Below are 17,475 nucleotides of genomic sequence, written 5' to 3'. Positions count from 1 at the left end.
ATATCTCTTGTATTTATTGCGCACAGATTAGCCTCAAGTGAGCAGGGTAGTTTGTCTTCATGACAGTTGGACTATTCCAGGACACATGTCCGTGTCTGTCACCGTCTTCTGTGGGTTATGTTCTCGTACAGCAGTGGTTTTGTCCAGAGGACGCTTCGTTTTAAGCAAACAGCTGGGCCAAGTGATTGACATCCGTTTAGAGATATTGACCAGTGGGAATAGAGGAAGTTTGGAAAGTAGGGGGGGGGAAGCTTAAGGAGCGGGAGGGGGTTGGTTATGATGTTGGAGACATAAGACCACACAACCTGCAAGTTCAGACTGATGGAGAAATTGTGGCTTTTGTGCTTTTTCTGTCTGGGCGCATTCAGCCACTACAGACTCGTATAGGTGTTGACTTAAGGTCATTGGAGCCCACATGCATGTGCACATAGCACACTTCAGGGGAAAAAATTGAAGGCAGCATTACTGCTGTATGAATGGACACCGGATGTGAGCTGCAAAAACCCCCAAAACAAAACAAACAAACAAACAAACAAACAAAAAGACAAATCCCTGAAATATCCTAAGAATGATCTTGTTTTACAAATAATCTGATTTGAATTTCTCAGCGGTCCTCTGTATAAATGAGAAAATCTCTGTTTTAAGACCTGAAGATTCAACTTGCATTGCTCCAAACCCTTGAATTTAATACACACACAGAAAACTGCGCTATATTAGTGATTTTTCTACAATGTTTAGTATACTTTCTGTTCTATTTACATGCCTAATGAAGAATATGCAGCAGGACCAGCTAGGGGTCACTTGTAGGACCGCAGTGTGAAGCCATAAGAGGGAGCGATGATGGCGAAAGTCAGAGAGCTGGTCAATAATTTCCTCGAGGGACTGACTTTGAGGCTCCGCTATGTGAAATGAGCTGCTTTTCGAACTGGCTGCAATGGAAAATGTATATAAAGTAAATATGTCACGGGCAATGGGAGGTGCTGACAGGTAGAGAGAAGCGACTAAACAAACTCCTGTGTTACTAAGTGAAAAGACAGTGGAGGAGGTGCAGCGTGAGAGTATGTCAGCAATGTCTGTGAGAAGTGTATAGAGAAGCATGTGTGTGAGTGGAAAAAAGCAAAGCTGAGCAAACATCGGTAAGAACTTCACATAGGATTATAATGAGTTTTATATGTTGGTGTTATGTTCCATGGGTAGCCACTGTTGCTGTGCCAACACCTCAAACAAAAACACCTTCAGAAAATGGTGCATGAGATGAAAACACATTCTTTGTTTTGAAAAAATGTGTTTTCTTTGAAAGCAAAGAAAACACATTCTTTTTTTACATGTTCATCCTGTAAAAAAAGGTAGTTTTTGTTGTTTGTTGAACTTCTAATGCAGCCAACTATGTTCTATAATTAGTTATGTTTCCTAATGTGCATACATGTCATATCATGACATTAATATTTAGTGTTTTTTTTTTTTTTCTAAAGTTGATACATGTCTTGATATATTTCGCTTGCTGTGTTCTAACCATCAGAAATCAGTGTGTCAGGTCAATTTTGTTTTGCCTCGATCTAATATTTGATGTATCATACATTGAAGTGTTTTCAGGGGTAGAACCCCTCTTTTTGCCCAGAAGTTGTGTGCTGTTACAGCTTGGCTACTGAAAGTGAGGAGGATGTGAAAAGGGTCTGTCTAATTTATTTGATATAGTATCAAATTCAATTCATATCTATTGCCACCCTGTGCTGGGTGACGTATTCGGTTCTATACGGTCCAGATCAATTGCAATTTTAATACAGCATAAATTCAGTTGATTATGTAATATTATTTGGAAAAAAGTTATTCTCTTCCTTAACAGGCATGTGATGACAGTCGAAGGATTTTTTTTTAAAAGGAACAAAAGTCCATCTGAACCAGGGTGCGCATATCTGACCATCAGACATGAAGAGCTGGGGGTTGAGAGGACAAGAAGTACTTTCTAATAAAGAACAAAACAAGTACATGTGGTCGTTGGCAGATATGGCTTTGCCAATGACTACATCCTGAAAGGAGACGCAGCTAAACACTGAAGCACTGAGTCAGTTGTGTTCCACGGGAAATAAAATCAAAGATTAATGTGCTTCATTACAGAAATGACCCCATAACTTTGTCCCAAAATAGACATAGTAAAACTTATCATTGGAAGGAAAAAGGGGGTGTTCCAGGGTGAAAGAAGCATTGAGTCAGGGGTACTTTCTATGGCGAAGAGAGGCAAAATGAATACAGGAATGGCTTTGACATGGACTTCATAATGCCAAAGTTAAATGGAAATCTCTGAACCTGATGTATTATTTGTCAAAAGGAAAGACAAGAACACAAAGCCAGAGGCTGCTATGGCTTTGTGTACGGCATTTTCCAGGAAAAAAAAAAAAAAAAAAGATGAACCAAGACAGAGATATACTGGATCATGTGAACTTTCTAAAGAATCAAAAGAAAACATTTATGCTAGTAAATACAACAAGCACATTTACCATTCTGGCTCATCCCACTAAAACATGATGATATATCACAGCTGAAAGCTAAATTGAAAGTCAAATCTTTTGTTTGATGTCTAGATGGGTATTAGCTCAGCTTCTCTTTGCCATTTTTAGCATTTTTATTTTTTCCCAATACAGGGAACACTTGCACTTAAGTCTTTATGATTGTATGCCAAAATAGCATCCATTTAGAGCAACACATATAGGATAAATCTATTTTGACAACATCTTTGTGATTTGGCCCTTTATAATATTGTGTTCAAGGCAAAAAAAAAAAAATAGAGCTTACTTTTTTTTAAGTATGTTGAGGAGTACAAGCTACACTATACGCTAAGTGGAATATTTTAAGGTAAACAATACTTTGTTCATAATAAGGTCTAGTCAAATATATGCATTTCATTTAGTATAAGTGGCAAACCTGTGGCTATTGAGGTGCCAATTGATGGGGTTTCAGCTTCGTAAAGAGGGAATTAATTTTCATGGTACCCATCTCCAGTGATGGAACAAAGTTGAGGTGCAACCTGGACACTTCACCAGTCTTTTACATTGAAATGAACTATGCACACACAGGCAGACCCAATGGAAACTAGTGACCAGTTGCACGCTACTTGTTGGATGTGGGGGTAAGCAGGAGGACCCAGAAAGAGCCCATACATTCAGAGAGATGGCATTCAAATTCCATGCAGAACATGGTATATGTTGACCATTTCCCTTGATTGAGAAATGGGAGATGACTATCCTACTTTTTTCATTTTGTTTGTGCAATTGGCTTAAACAATGATCTATTGAATCTAGGATCTGGGTTAACTGTCATACAGGCAGCAGCTGAACTTTAGGAAATACTCACGTTACGGCTCAGTGGATAAAAACCGACAGGCTCTCGGGAGGAAGAATCATGTTGTTTCAAGTTATAGTTTTGAAAGTAATTTCTACCCCTCTCTCATGATTTATGTTTTGAACCATATTATCTGAGTGACTGGTTAGTTTTCAAGCAGGCATTGATTGTTTTTTCCTTTTTTTTTCATCCCATCATATGTGAGACTTTATGACTTAATCTCTGGTTGATTAAAAGGATGTAAAGTCACCAAGGATTCCCTTTTCTCTCCAATCTGATTAGATATTTGTGAATCAGCGACTAAATATTTGTGCAATTCTGTTGTTCCCAAAGTGAGTTGAATGAGTTCCTTCCTCATTGAAAACAACAGATTGATACTCTTACGGTACATCATCTTGTTGGAATGTCTGACCTTTTTGTGTGACAGCAGGAGTTGCGGTCCTGCTCCTAGAGAAAATATTATCTTTAATTTTCAGCAGTTTTCCATTTTCACTCAAGATGCAAGCTTTACTTTTAGTAATGCTTTGTGTCAGTTTAGTAAAGCTTTGTGTTTTAGTTTGGTTTGTGTCCGAACATTTGAGGGAACTGCACCAGTATGTTGTCTGTGATATTATTCGACTGCAATCGCAGAGCGGAAACCTTGCACAAATGAGTCAGTACTTTCTTCTCTAGAGATATTAACAACTGTTCCCTCTTCCACGACCCTTTGCCCTCATGTCATTTTTGCCTAAAGTGTGTTTTTATCAAAAAGAGACTGTAGACGGTAGTAAAATCATACCATTAATAAACTTCCTCGAGGTTAAAGTCCATCTTTGTGCTTCAAACAAGAATCAATACAACAGTTGAATCCTCTCAGTCACAGTTTTTCTTTTGTTTGTTTTTGTAACATGCATTGTTACAAAAACAAAACATGTTACAATAGATTATATTTTTGAGAAAAATTTGCTTTGGTTAGGTAATAATATTGTGGTTCATCAAGACTACTGCCTGTTACTAGAATTTTCTTTTTCACATGTATATATTACAAATTTATAATCATTTCATATGTATTTAATTGCTTTTGTTGTATTTATTTGAAATATTTCATTATGTTTCTATGTATTAATTCATCTGTGATGTCTTACAACTATTGTAATTTTATGTACTTGGACATTCTTTTGTGTTCTTCTGTATCTTTTCATGTTAATTTATCCTTTTAACAAATCACAAGTTACTGTTTAGAGAGAGATGGATTTTATCTTTTGGCATGACATTTTTCTGTTTTTATGTGATTTTGATTTTTGTTTACAATTTTGGGGCAATATTATAGCATTTTCAGTTTTTTCTACAAAGTGATGATCTTTTGAAAAGGTTCAATTAATTGTGGTTAGAGGAGATGTAAAATAAGGCAGATGCACGTAAAAAAAAAAAAGTCATTTCATGTCATGTTTAAGCAAGGCTTTTTGACTCATCTCAAACTTGACTGCTCAAAGTGATGAACATGCTGAGCACCATTCAAACAAATCCCAAACTGAAGCATCTGTGATCCATTAAAGTCCAACGATGTGGCACTGAGGACTAAAGGGGAAACATTTCAGCCTGTTCAGTCAGTTATTGGACTTAATAAAACAAATCTCTTGCTGAGGAACTCCTCTGGCCTTATGTTACAGGCTGCACTGAAAGTGAGCAGTGACAGACTTCTCTCTGACAAGCGATACAATGCTTAAAGGGGAAGCAATACAGATTTCCATTTACCAGTCCTGGATCTGGATTGCTACCTAGCCTGGCATGGATACTTGGCAAGTGGTTGACACCTTAGAAATAATAGTTTTATTTTAATGCAGTTTGTGGCCGTATTCCCATTTGCTGTGATAACTCCTCTGTGATAATGAATGATTTTTGTGTGAGAACTTTTAAAAGATGGGTTGGTAGGAGAAATGAAGATTATTTGTTTGGCTTAAGATGCGAAAATGAGGAAACGTTTGTTTTGCAAGGATGAAGAGTCTCAAAGGTTGTTTACCTTAACCAGTTTACACATCACTATAAAATCCCAAAGGGTAGTTAAGTTTGTTTCGAGTGAGGTTCTGTTCAAACACTATTACTAATTAAAATTTTACCCTTAATAGCTAAAAACAAAGTGGATTTCCACTATATAAAAAAATAACTGTAAACCCCAAAACAGCAGAGTGTTTTTCTAAGCTCTGTTTTATGACCCTTCAAACAATTTTTACATTTCCATTGGGAAATTATTTACACAGAACTGACTAATGCTTTCACAGGAATGGAGGTAGGAAGTAATGCATAATTGATTATCTTTTTGTTTGACCCACTTACTGACAGTTAAGCATTTCCAGTCAAAGGGACGACTTAACAGAAAACAAAGTCAACATTAAGCTCAATGAAATGGCATTATTCACTTTAAATGCCATAAAAGTTTACGTCAGTCTGCTGGGATCATTGATGGTACAACATTCTCCTCCTGCATAAATACCAACCTGCTTCTGTGTAAATAACCGACAATTGCAGTCAAAGTTTTAAAGGTTCAAAATGTAGCATTCATGTAAACCTCTAAACCTTTTGTAGATTTCCAATGGACTAGAAAAAGCCAGTGATTATTACAATGGAAAGGTAGATAGGAGGTGGTGTGCCATCGGTGATCTTCCTTTGAGTAACATGCTGAGAATGGAATAAGTAAAATGTTTCCAGTTAATTTAATTGCATGATGTAATAGTGAAAATGAAACATATTATGGCCTTTTAAATGAACACTATTTAATTGCTTTTTACAAGGCCTTACCCTTTTATAAGATAGTTAATCTGACTTTAAGTGCTTTGCACACAGATCACTAGTAGAGCCCAACTGCCAATCTCATTATCTTCTGTGCTCAAAAATATTTTGACAACCACTCAATACAAACAGCATGATGGTTTAATAATCTATGAAATGATTAATAGTTATGACATCTCTAAAGTTGGAGCAGTTCAAGAAAATAGATGTACAATTTAATGTTATACTAGCAATTAGGTCCAAGACCTATTCTAAATTAAATTATCAAGAGAGTGATCTGCTGGAGGTAAGATGTTCAATGCTCATATATTTGAACAGGACCATAACAATTATTTTAGGTCAGCATATCCTCAATCCATATTGCTTAATGACCTAGATATCAGGGATTCGGTTATTGCCATCATTTCAAATAAACTAAAAATCCTTTGGATTGCTTAAGTATTTACTTTTTCTCTCTTTGCTCACTTCATCAATAAGACATTTGATTTTCGTTATCAGTTGGTCATTTCAGTCTCCTATTCTTTTTTTTTTTAACCATGATAAAAATAACATCTTAATTTCATATGTGTATCAATAATCAGCTGAATGTGGTGTCACTACGCAAATACATGTAGTTTTAAAAATAAAAATAAAGCTGCAGAAAGACGCCCCCCCACAGCTGTGCTGCTGTGGCTTTCTTTAAATCTGTGGATTCTTCAGTTTCAGCTTTGACTATGAAGGAGGCCAGAAAAGACACATAATGAGCAACTACTGTGCCAGATCTGAAAGGCGATGTGACCAAACTGGTCACAGGCTGACGGTCATGTACCCCATGTGTGTTTACAAAAGTAACAATCTGCTTTTCCTATCACAATCTCAGATGACTGGTCATAGGTTTTGCCAGCTGTGCGGCAGTGGATTAAAATGTGCAGATGGCTCCCTTTATATAAACTGACAAAAGACATACAAGTTTACCACATGTTCTCATTCTATGCTTTGAGTTTTTAAACATTTGCCTGTTAGTGCTTTCCAAAAGGACTCATTCACCTTAAATGTTTTTTGTCAGTTTGTCATTTCAGAGTCACAAATGTTAGTGGATTTTATTCGGATTGTATGCAATACGCCAACAAAAATTTCTGAATTTTTGCTTAGTAGAACAAAATTCTTACAAGATTTTATAAACATGTTTGAGTATAAAAATCCAAAAAGTGTAGCATGTTTTTTTTTTTTTTTTTTGCATTGTATTTTTGTATTTTGTATTGCTATTTTGGAGTATGTCTTTACCAAATCAGTGAGTAGTTACATCAGTGTAGCTGTCTTCCAATCAGAAGACTGTTGGTTCAATTCCATCATCGTCCTCTAATCTTCGGCACAGCATTAACCCCAAGTTACCTATGATTTGTGAGTGTGAATGGGTGAACGTGGCTCTTGTGCAAAGTGCTTTGACCTGTCAATATAACTGGAAAATTGCTATGTAAGTTCAGTCTAATTACTATATAGGTCAGGACTTTAAGTGGGGCATTCAAAAAACACAATTAATATTCTGTGATCTAAATCATTTAATTGTTGCTCAAGTTTTATGTGTGGGTTACTATCCTGCTGAACAGTAAACTTCTGTCTGTCTCAAGCCACCAAACCCTTTAAAACTTTTTTCCTCCAGGATTGCCCTGTATTTATCTCCATTCATCTACCCATAAACTCTGATGAACTTTCCAGAAAAACCCAGAAGTTCAATTATGATCCTGAAACCAAACGGTTTCAAATTAAGATTAAGCTCACATTAAATGAGTTCTCTTTACGGATTTCTTAAGGGAGTGGGTGGCACTGAATTTTCCTTTGGGCATCAGTTTAACCCTCCCACCGTCTTAGTGCAACTCTTAGGAAGGGCACTGCAGATGTCACGGTCAGGAAACGGGAAGCGGGTGTCCCGTCAGCCCATCTTTTCCTGAAAACCTAATAAAAGCAGGGACCACGCACAAAGTCCTTTAAACCTCCCACTGTCTTAGGACTGTGGGAGGTTTAAAGGAAACTAAATAGAAATGCATACACACTAAAATGTATATGTAGGCCACTGCAAAACCACTTAATGCCATTCCACTTCGTTGATGATAATTTAGATTTTCAATAAAACTCATTGATGTATGTAAATGTAAACTTAATCAAGACATTCTGGGCCAGAGGAATGTCAATTTTAAAATGCTAAGACTTCTCCAATAAATATGCAAATCCTCCCATGTTATGTTTAATTAGCACAATACATCTGTGGATGACATGACGTATTGCATGCATATGACATGTCTGTCACATTCCGGACGTGTCACTGAATAATCAACATCAAATCCCTCAAACATCTCTAATTTCTAAGATAATTAGCTTAATGTATTTGTGTTTTTCACTTACTTCAAATGAGACCAATCTTTAGAACTTTATTAAAAAAAAAACAGAATATTTCCTGCTCTGCTGACCTACTCAGACAATCCTGTATCAAGATTTATTTAAGCCTCTAACATATGATGAATTTCCCTGAACATTAACTTTGTTCTAGTTGACTTTCCCTGAACATTAACTAAGCTTTGAACATTACGTTTCCCAGCTATGCTTCCTGTTCTGTTTCTGCAGTATGGCTTTTCAACTTTATGTGAGGTGGCTGCTGCATTCCCTCACTTTTCCCTCTGCATTGTGTTTTTCCTATAGGTTGACCGGTAATGAACCGTTGTCTGTTCTGCCACTGAATTCTCTACCAGAAGAGAGCACGGGTAGGGCCCACTACAAGCTTTGTGACCGTCTCAAACTGGAAAAGAAGCAGCGCAGGATGTGCAGACGAGACCCAGGCGTGGCGGATACCTTGAGGGAGGCCATAATTATGAGTGCCTTAGAATGCCAGCATCAGTTTCGCTTTGAGAGGTGGAATTGCACATTAGAGGGGAGGCATCGCGCCAACATATTAAAAAGAGGTAAGAGCAAATTAAACATACTATTTTTCTTATTATCTATACATACAAATTCCTACTTACAGTCGAGGGGAGTGCACATAACAGGTGTGTAAAATTAAACCCGATTGCAACATAGGAGATATTTAAACTTAAAGATGTAATTACATGGACAGGCAGATCCCTGTATGAATTTAAGTGACTGAAAACTGATCAATGTCCTGATTCTGCAATTTATAGTAAGGTTTCACTGAATACTCTTTGTCAGAACCAGAAACTTACTAGTGTGGGTCTTCATCATTGATCACACTTGCACAAATCGGCATAATGTGCAATGGCACTTGCACAAATTTTCACACCATATCTGACTGGTACTCCAGTTATGGTCAGTTCCCATTGAAATAAGACACTGAAATTTTGCAGTTCCAATTGCCAAAGAAGTAAAAAAAAAAAAAAAATGCATTCAACATCTACAAATGAAATCCTCTGAGGTTTCTTGACTGGTCCTTGTATCAAAATGAGAGCATGCTGTGATAAAATACTCTTGTGTGTTGGGTGTGTAAAGAGATCTGCAGCCACAAGGTCTTTTTTAAAATGTAATTTAGTTGCTGTCAGCATGTGGCTTCGTCTGATGAAATAAGTATGAGTTATTACTATGGGCCCTGGATCTGAAGGTACATTATTTAAAATGACACCTTGTAGTGTCAATGCTTGAGACTCTCACTTTGAAGTAAAAAAGTAACTAACTCTTGAGTTGCTCTGTTGACAGAGTTGACTTAAATAGATTTCTCGTCTGGCTGACAACCGTTGCTTACCATAAGTGGCTAACCAATAGCTGCCAATCTAAATCTGTTAGACTGATTAAACTTGAACTGGGTAACTACACCGAATAGAGATTCTTTGACACAGTTTAACAGCTTTGTTTGTGAAAACTTCAATAGATGAGTCAAGTCGGGGCGGATTAAACAAGTTTTAATTTGTGAAAACGATCTGAAATAAACTTATAAAAGCAAACTTTTCTCAAAAAAGCGTATTTTATTTCATTCTTGTTAACCCAGCAACTCAAATCTGAACCGGGTTTTATCCACTGCTAGTTTGTTTGTCAGTATAACAATTTAATTGCTCACGTTAGTACGATACAAATTTTATTGTGTGAATGTTGCCACTTTGGTTGCATGAAATACAAAGGGCTATTGCTGATGGCTTGTATTGCCGAGTAGAATGCTTCATCAGATGTAGGAGTTTAAGCAGCACATAAGACCCCGTAGTTGCAAATTATTGAAGATAACGGTTTGACAGCCAATCTGGGCATTATCTACATTGTACCAACTGTGATCTGGATTACATTATTGTTTTTACTAGAATTCTGCATTGCATCAACTACATTGGGATGACAGATGTTAAGATCTGGACATTTCATGGCTATTCCTTTAATACTAATGTGCCACTGCAAAAAAAAAAAAAGAAACTGATTGCAAAATGGTTTAAAATGAAGTAGAGATTAATTGAATATTACTTCATACTCCTTACTTAGCGTTTGAGAAGTTTGTAGACTTTTAATAAATCTGAAAGTTATTAGATCATGATTACACCAACCCAAAGATTGCACCCTACTTGAATTCTAAACGCATACATGAAGAAATTCACAAACTTTCTAAAAATTAATACTGCGTCTTTATTTCTGACTATTGATATATAAAACTACATTCTATAATTTACATTTTAACCATGCTTCCCCAGGATTCAAAGAGACAGCCTTCTTGTATGCCATCTCCTCAGCGGGCCTAACACACGCCCTAGCCAAAGCGTGCAGCGCAGGACGTATGGAGCGCTGCACGTGTGACGAAGCCCCGGACCTGGAGAACCGCAAGGCCTGGCAGTGGGGAGGCTGTGGAGACAACCTGAAATATGCCAATAAATTTGTCAAGGAATTTCTGGGCAAACGCTCCAACAAGGACCTGCGTGCACGAGTGGACACGCACAACACAAATGTGGGGATGAAGGTAAAGTAGCTTCTCTTCTTTCTTTTTTTTATTTTTCTTCTAGTTAAAAAGATTAGGATACATTTTCCCGTGCATCATCAATTTTTAAAAGTTCCTCTAATCTTGTGCAAACTCTTATTTATGAACATCTGACACCCATTAAAATCCCTTTTAGGGAGTAGCTTTAAAAGAAAGCAAATTTATTACTCAGGAATTTTATATCGTTATATTTGCCACAAATGTCAATTTAAATTTTCTTTTTCATTAAAGTAATAATTTTCACTGGTAATATTAACACAGTTAGTAACTACAAAACACATGAATCTAACCAGAATACACTGATAAAGACTCAAGAATGGACAAGAGCAGAGATTATTTGGAGATATAAATAATAGTGAACAGATATGTTAGCTACGTAAGCCCCAAGTGCAATAAAACATTTTGCTTTTCTATTTGGGAATTCAAATTTATCTAAGAACAAATTATTAAGGGCTATCGAAAAAACTGCAGAAAGAAGGAAACTTTTGGAGCGTAAACTCACAGAAAAGTTTAGCTTAAAACATGGCTAATAAAATAATTTGGAATGATTAAAGTAACTGCTATTGTAAATCTGGTAAATTCTGAAACTGCTTGTTAGTCCATATTTGTTTTCTTCCTTCAGATTAGATTGGGAGCAACCCTCATTTGTGCTCTAGCACTGCCAACCAATTGTTTGTGGTCTACAAATACAGGGGTTTTATCTTGGAAGCCTATTTAATAGCAGTATAAAAAGTAAAGAATGACTGTAATTTGTCAAAGCAAGTTGGAGTCTGGGACATGTTGTTTTCACTCATTTTCAAAATCACTTATTGTAGAAGTGTGGTTCAGAAACGTTAGCAAAAACGATTATTTTTTGTTACTTTTTTGAGTGAGTGGAACTGTAATGTGTACATTAGGAGGTATAAGGCCTACCACATTTGCTCCAAATAAATTCCCACACTGAGGAGAAAACTGGAATGTGCTAACCTCTGCACCAAACATTTTAAAAAGCTGACCAGTCAAATTTTCTTGACCTGCTGGTGTGATGAATATGCACTTCCTGTTCCCTGATCTCTTTCACAGCTGGAGAAAAGAAAAAAAAACTGATTTTCTCTAAACCACACTTAAGACGCAGAGTTTTGATCTTATTTTCCTCTGGCTTTTAAAATTGTAATGAACTTTGGATGACTGCTAAGTTGAGAGAAGATGAAATAATTTGTGGTAAAAGCATTAAGTTGCCAAAGTACTCAAACCCCTCGAATTTTTCCACATATTGTTATATTATAAAGATCTGCAGCTTAGATGGGAGAGTCAGTTCACAAGACGACCATTGGCTCTTCACTTGACATATTTGGCAACAGGCAGCTTGTCACAGGAATTTGAGGACGCAGAAAACTTGTGAAAGAAAATTATGAAATTTGATTTTTTTCTAATTATGAATAAATGAAAATAGCCCTTTATTGCACTGGTGAACTGAAAGCAATTTTAGCAATGTGTTAATTAATTTAATTATTTTATAACATTTTTGTACTTTTAAGAAGCAATGGGGAAAATAAATTGGTGAAATACTGGGAGTTTCATGAAAAAAGCTGTTTGAGGTTGCAAAATACTGGAGTGGACATTGACCTTTCAGGGGGACAATGACTCTAAACGTGCACTCAGAACTATTTCAGTGCAATAATTTTGATAAAATAATTTTCATGTCTTAGAATGTGCCAAAGTTCAGACCTAAATCCAATATAAAATTTATCAGAGGCTTTCCATCCAATGCGACTGAGGCTGATCTGTTTTGCAAAAAAAAACAAAAAAATAATAATCTTAACTTTAAATATTAATGCAAGGGGACCAAATAGATAGCCATACTTTTTAAGATTTAACATGAAAAAAAGAAAAAAAAGAAATTAATTTCATTTTAACCATGCAGTGGTTGGTAGTCTACCATGTAAAACACCAATAACATGTATAGAAATGTGTGGTTGTAACATGACAAGACTCTGAAAAAGTTCAAACTGCATGGAAACTTTTAAACGAGACTGTCTAGAAGCATTCAATTCCACTTAAGCCAATCCAACTTTCTTTTGACAAAAGTGTTATATTTGCCACAAATGTCAACTTAAATGTTCTTTTTTATTAAAGTAATAATTTCCACTGGCAATATTAACACAGTAACGACAGCACACATGAATCTAACCAGAATACACTGATAAAGACTCAAGAATGGACAAGAGCAGAGATTATTTGGAGATAATAATCTCCAAATAGCCATGGTACATGGTTTTAACCAAGATTTATAAAACACATCAAATGGCAAGTGTGTTGTTCACATGTTCAAATATGTAAAACTTTATCAATGAATTCTGTTTGTGGGATTTTGTTTGCAATAATTTACCCTGACCTATGACTATACCTGTAAAATTGTTAAATTAAAACTCATGTCCAAGATTTTCACCATTATCAGGTTTCCCACACATTAATTATCATTATTAAAGTCTTGATGCAGTATTATAATGCTCTCCTTTGTGTTGCAAGCTATAAGCAAAGCCTCTAATTGGCCATTTTATGAAAACAAGCAATGAATATAATAGTTATCCAGTCTGAAGCAACTCTGCTTCACCCTTTTGAAATAATTGAGAGAATAATTCAACTCCTCCAAGTTTCGCTTATTAAACAAAGGATTTTTAAATTACATAGCTGTTATGCCTTTAATGCTTTATAGTCGTTAACAAGGATCTTTTGTTTCTGCTTCAGGTAATCAAGGCTGGAGTAGAGACTACTTGTAAATGCCACGGTGTCTCTGGCTCCTGCACTGTCCAGACCTGCTGGAGACAGCTCCTACCCTTTCATGAGATCGGCAACCGACTGAAGCTGCGCTACGAGACTTCTGTCAAGGTCGGCAGCTCTACCAATGAGGCCACTGGAGAGGGAGACATCTCGACGGGCCGCAACCAGCAGCAGCAGCAGCAGCAGCAGCAGCAGCACTCCCTGCCTGGTCTGAGCGATCAAATCCCTCGCACTATGGATCTGCTACACATCGAGGACTCGCCCAGCTTCTGTAAACCCAGCAAATACTCAGCAGGCACCGCAGCACGCAAGTGCTACAAAGACCAGAACTGTGATGCTATCTGTTGTGGGCGAGGCCACAATACACAAAGTAGGGAGGTGACCGGGCCCTGCCAGTGTCAGGTGCGGTGGTGCTGCTACGTCGAATGCAAGCAGTGCACACAGAGAGAAGAAGTCTACACCTGCAAGGGGTAAAGTGTCAGCTGCCGGGTGCCTCAGAATCAGTGGAGCAAGTCAAAGATGGTTGGTCTTTGTGATTCAGGTCTTTGTGATGAAGAAGACTGGTTGGTTTGTTCTCATCTGAGGTTGTGCTGCTATTGTTGGAACAACGTTCTGCAGAAAGTTGAGAAGCAAACCAAAAAAAAGCAAAAAAGCACTTTGATGGATTAATGTGGGCTTCAGGGGTCCTGCAGAATATTCAGACAACTGGGTTACCATCTCAAGCTTTTTAATCACAGCATTGCCTTGAGGAAAAAAGCTTTTTTTTTTTTTTGTTACCTGTTTCATAAATCCATTGACAACATTTTCCAAGAAAATTAATAATCCAGTTGTAGAATAAATACACGGATGGCTTCACAAACCTATTTCTTACGGGCTTTGCCCAAAGAACAATAGTGTGTGTGAGTGTGTTAAATATGTGTGTGTGCATCTTGTGTGTGTCTGCACTCTGGCAAAAGTTTGAGTGACAATATTTTTTATTCCAGTTAAAATCATATTCTGAAAAAAAAAAAAAAAAAAAAAAAGACTGGGTGTAAGATTAACTTTACACGCACATATTTACACTCACACACATTGTGTGTTTGCATATGTATGTAAATAAAACCAGTTATGATTTAGTGATATTATACAAGCCACTTATGTAACTATGTAAAATCAAACCACTAAAAACACAAACATTTTGTTGTTTGTGTTGTTTTTCTCTTTGTTTTAATCCATTTTGGCAAGTGCCTTTGGAAAGCAACACTCTTGTATTTGATGTCTTGTGGATAATTTATAGATCCTTTGGGACTACTCCTTTACCAGGAGGATTTTCTTTTCTTTATTTTCAGTAATGTAATATGAAACTGTTTGTAAATGAATTAACAGAAAACAACTAAACCAATCAGTTTAGGCTATTCCTAGCCTTGAGCGAACCAGTGTTCAGGGAATAACTTAAACCACTATATCTACGAGGATAAAGTAATATGAAAAAGATGCGGACAATTTCAAATTAGAGATACCAGTGGTTCAAGCCTGCGTTGTTGCAGCAGGTTATCATTTAAACAGCAGACATGTGGCATGCGACTCTGATCAGACTTTATGGAGCTCTGTGCAGCTTCATATTTTTTTTAATTTTTTTTTTATTGGTTTTTCTTTTTATACTTTGTTGTAAAGAAAACTGTGGAGAACTGTAGGAATGTAACTCCCTACCATTTCCATATTTGCCTCTTCTCTTCAGCTGCCACAATTTGATTGAGCCATATTGCAGTGTGTGCAGTAGAAGTTTAAACAGCATGGGGCAATTGAGACTGAAATCTAACCTGACAGTGTGCAGATTTGCTCTAGTGAATATGTATGTTTATGCCTTGTAGCTGGCATACATATATTTTTGATAAGGCCGACGTTTATGTGATGTTCCACAAACGGATGCCTCTACGTAAAGCTGGACTTTCACCACTGAAGTCTGCAGGAAGCCAGTGAAGATTTATTTATACACAAGTTAGTCCACCTTTCTTCCTTTCTACGTGTGACTCAGTCAACACATTGGGTCTTAATAAAACTCTACAATACAAATTGCAGTGACAGTGACACTTCATAGCAAAAGTTCAGCATTTTAAGAATTCTACTATCTTGCTTTCTTAAGCCTGATTTAGGAGAATAACATCTGTGATGTCTGTGTGAAAGATTTACACCTGGTTTTTATAGGCTGACAGAGTGCTAGGATAAGCTATGCTAACCAGCTGCTTGATGCTAGAGAGACGAGGGTGAAACTCGACAAAAAGTGAATAAGTACAATTCCTCAAAACTATCAATGTGCAACTCCCTTGAATATTACCAGCACACCTAGTAAAGTTTCAAATAAAATATATTAAATGCATTCCTCTTTTGCAGTAGCATAATCTCGTACTAAAACAAACAAAACAAAAGAGCTGCAGTCACTGTCAGAATGTTACTTATTTATTAGCATTTTTAGTCAGATTATGCTACTTCAACAAAAGAATGCTCCTTTACTAGAACAGAAAACCGTTTCTTGGTGTTTTACATATTTAGGAAAACAATGCAAACAACACTTCACATTATTCTGGTGAGAATTAACTACTGAGTGAGGGACCCGTTTATGTATTATAGCAACATCCGCGCACTGAAGCTCAATTCCCTTTAAAGTATTTTACATCTGTATTTATAGACACAATAAAGTGCAGATCTTTTCTATTTAATTTTTTTTCTCTTAATGTAAATAGCAATGGTTTCTTCTCCTGTGGTATAGAGACAAAACTGAGGCACATGTTTAGCTCTCACAAAAATTTTAATCAAACCTTATGGGGAACTCTCACAAAACAAATTATTTGGTTCAGCATTATCACTGTTTCTAACCTGCAAAATTGAGAATTTTTTTTAGTATGATAATTAGCCAATCGGAGTACATTTAATTCATTCGCCTCACTTTGGCTTTAAATTCGTGCTTTAGGATGCAAACATCACTTGGCTTATTTGTTCTGAGGTGCTAAATTCCAAACATTTTGATAGGAGATGGCACTCCAAATAAAGACTGGTCAAAACACTTACACAGAACCTTGCACGCTACATGGTGACCATAATAGCTATGCTGAGACTCGTAGGATAAATGCCTGCTCCCCACAGCTTCCGGTGGTGTTTTATGGGTTTTTTTCCACATTTTTTTGGCCCAAGCGCTGTGCGGCTCTCTGCTATTAAATTAAATGGATTTGCAACGGATATGACAGATATACTAAATTCACACAGAATGCATTCTTTGGTGTGTTCTTGGTTTGTACATAGGCCTACAAGCTGTCAAGGAAAAAGAGGACCATGATGCATATTTCGATTTCACTGTCATCTATGTTCTCAAAAACAAAGCTCTGCACTGTTTAGTATTCAGTGGATCATGTATAAAACTTTATTTTGTAGAAAAGATTAAGAGATAAATTATTTTTTGAAAATATTATGAGCATGTGTTTAGTGTAAATATATAAATATATAAAAAGTTTAAATTGATTTTATATCCTGGATTTTATAATGCTTTTTTTGTTTTTTTTCTTATGGGTGTCTGTGCCTTTTTGGGGTTGAGGTTTCACAAAGCAATATATTTTTCAATCTTGTATCATGTAAAGTCAAAATTAATATCCAAGCACTAATAAATCCTAAAAAAATAAATTAATTAATGCACCTATAGTTATTGAAGATGG

The 17,475-nt window shown here is 36.4% G+C and overlaps 1 protein-coding gene across 2 annotated transcripts in view; it reads left to right on the top strand.

Annotated features, from left to right (window-relative positions):
* wnt9a (wingless-type MMTV integration site family, member 9A) overlaps window positions 1-17,201 on the top strand; it is a 28,892-nt gene extending 11,691 nt beyond the window's left edge. The window contains exons 2-5 of one of the 2 annotated variants that reach the window (XR_001661686.1): window positions 8,776-9,035; window positions 10,752-11,014; window positions 13,760-15,773; window positions 15,807-17,201. Coding sequence is in view for 1 of the 2 variants with exons in the window: in XM_007548638.2 (XP_007548700.1) it covers window positions 8,776-9,035; window positions 10,752-11,014; window positions 13,760-14,266 (1,030 nt within the window). In the remaining variant the exon portion in view is untranslated. Of the gene's footprint in view, window positions 1-8,775; window positions 9,036-10,751; window positions 11,015-13,759 lie in introns of both variants that reach the window. The other variant, XM_007548638.2, reaches the window with a different exon arrangement.
* The last annotated feature ends 274 nt before the right edge of the window (window positions 17,202-17,475 follow it).

This window comes from Poecilia formosa, unplaced genomic scaffold (genome assembly GCF_000485575.1).
Source record: "Poecilia formosa unplaced genomic scaffold, Poecilia_formosa-5.1.2 Scaffold27, whole genome shotgun sequence".
Taxonomy (NCBI): domain Eukaryota; kingdom Metazoa; phylum Chordata; class Actinopteri; order Cyprinodontiformes; family Poeciliidae; genus Poecilia; species Poecilia formosa.
Note: the sequence above shows the minus strand (reverse complement) of the source record. Positions and strands in the feature narration are given on the sequence as shown.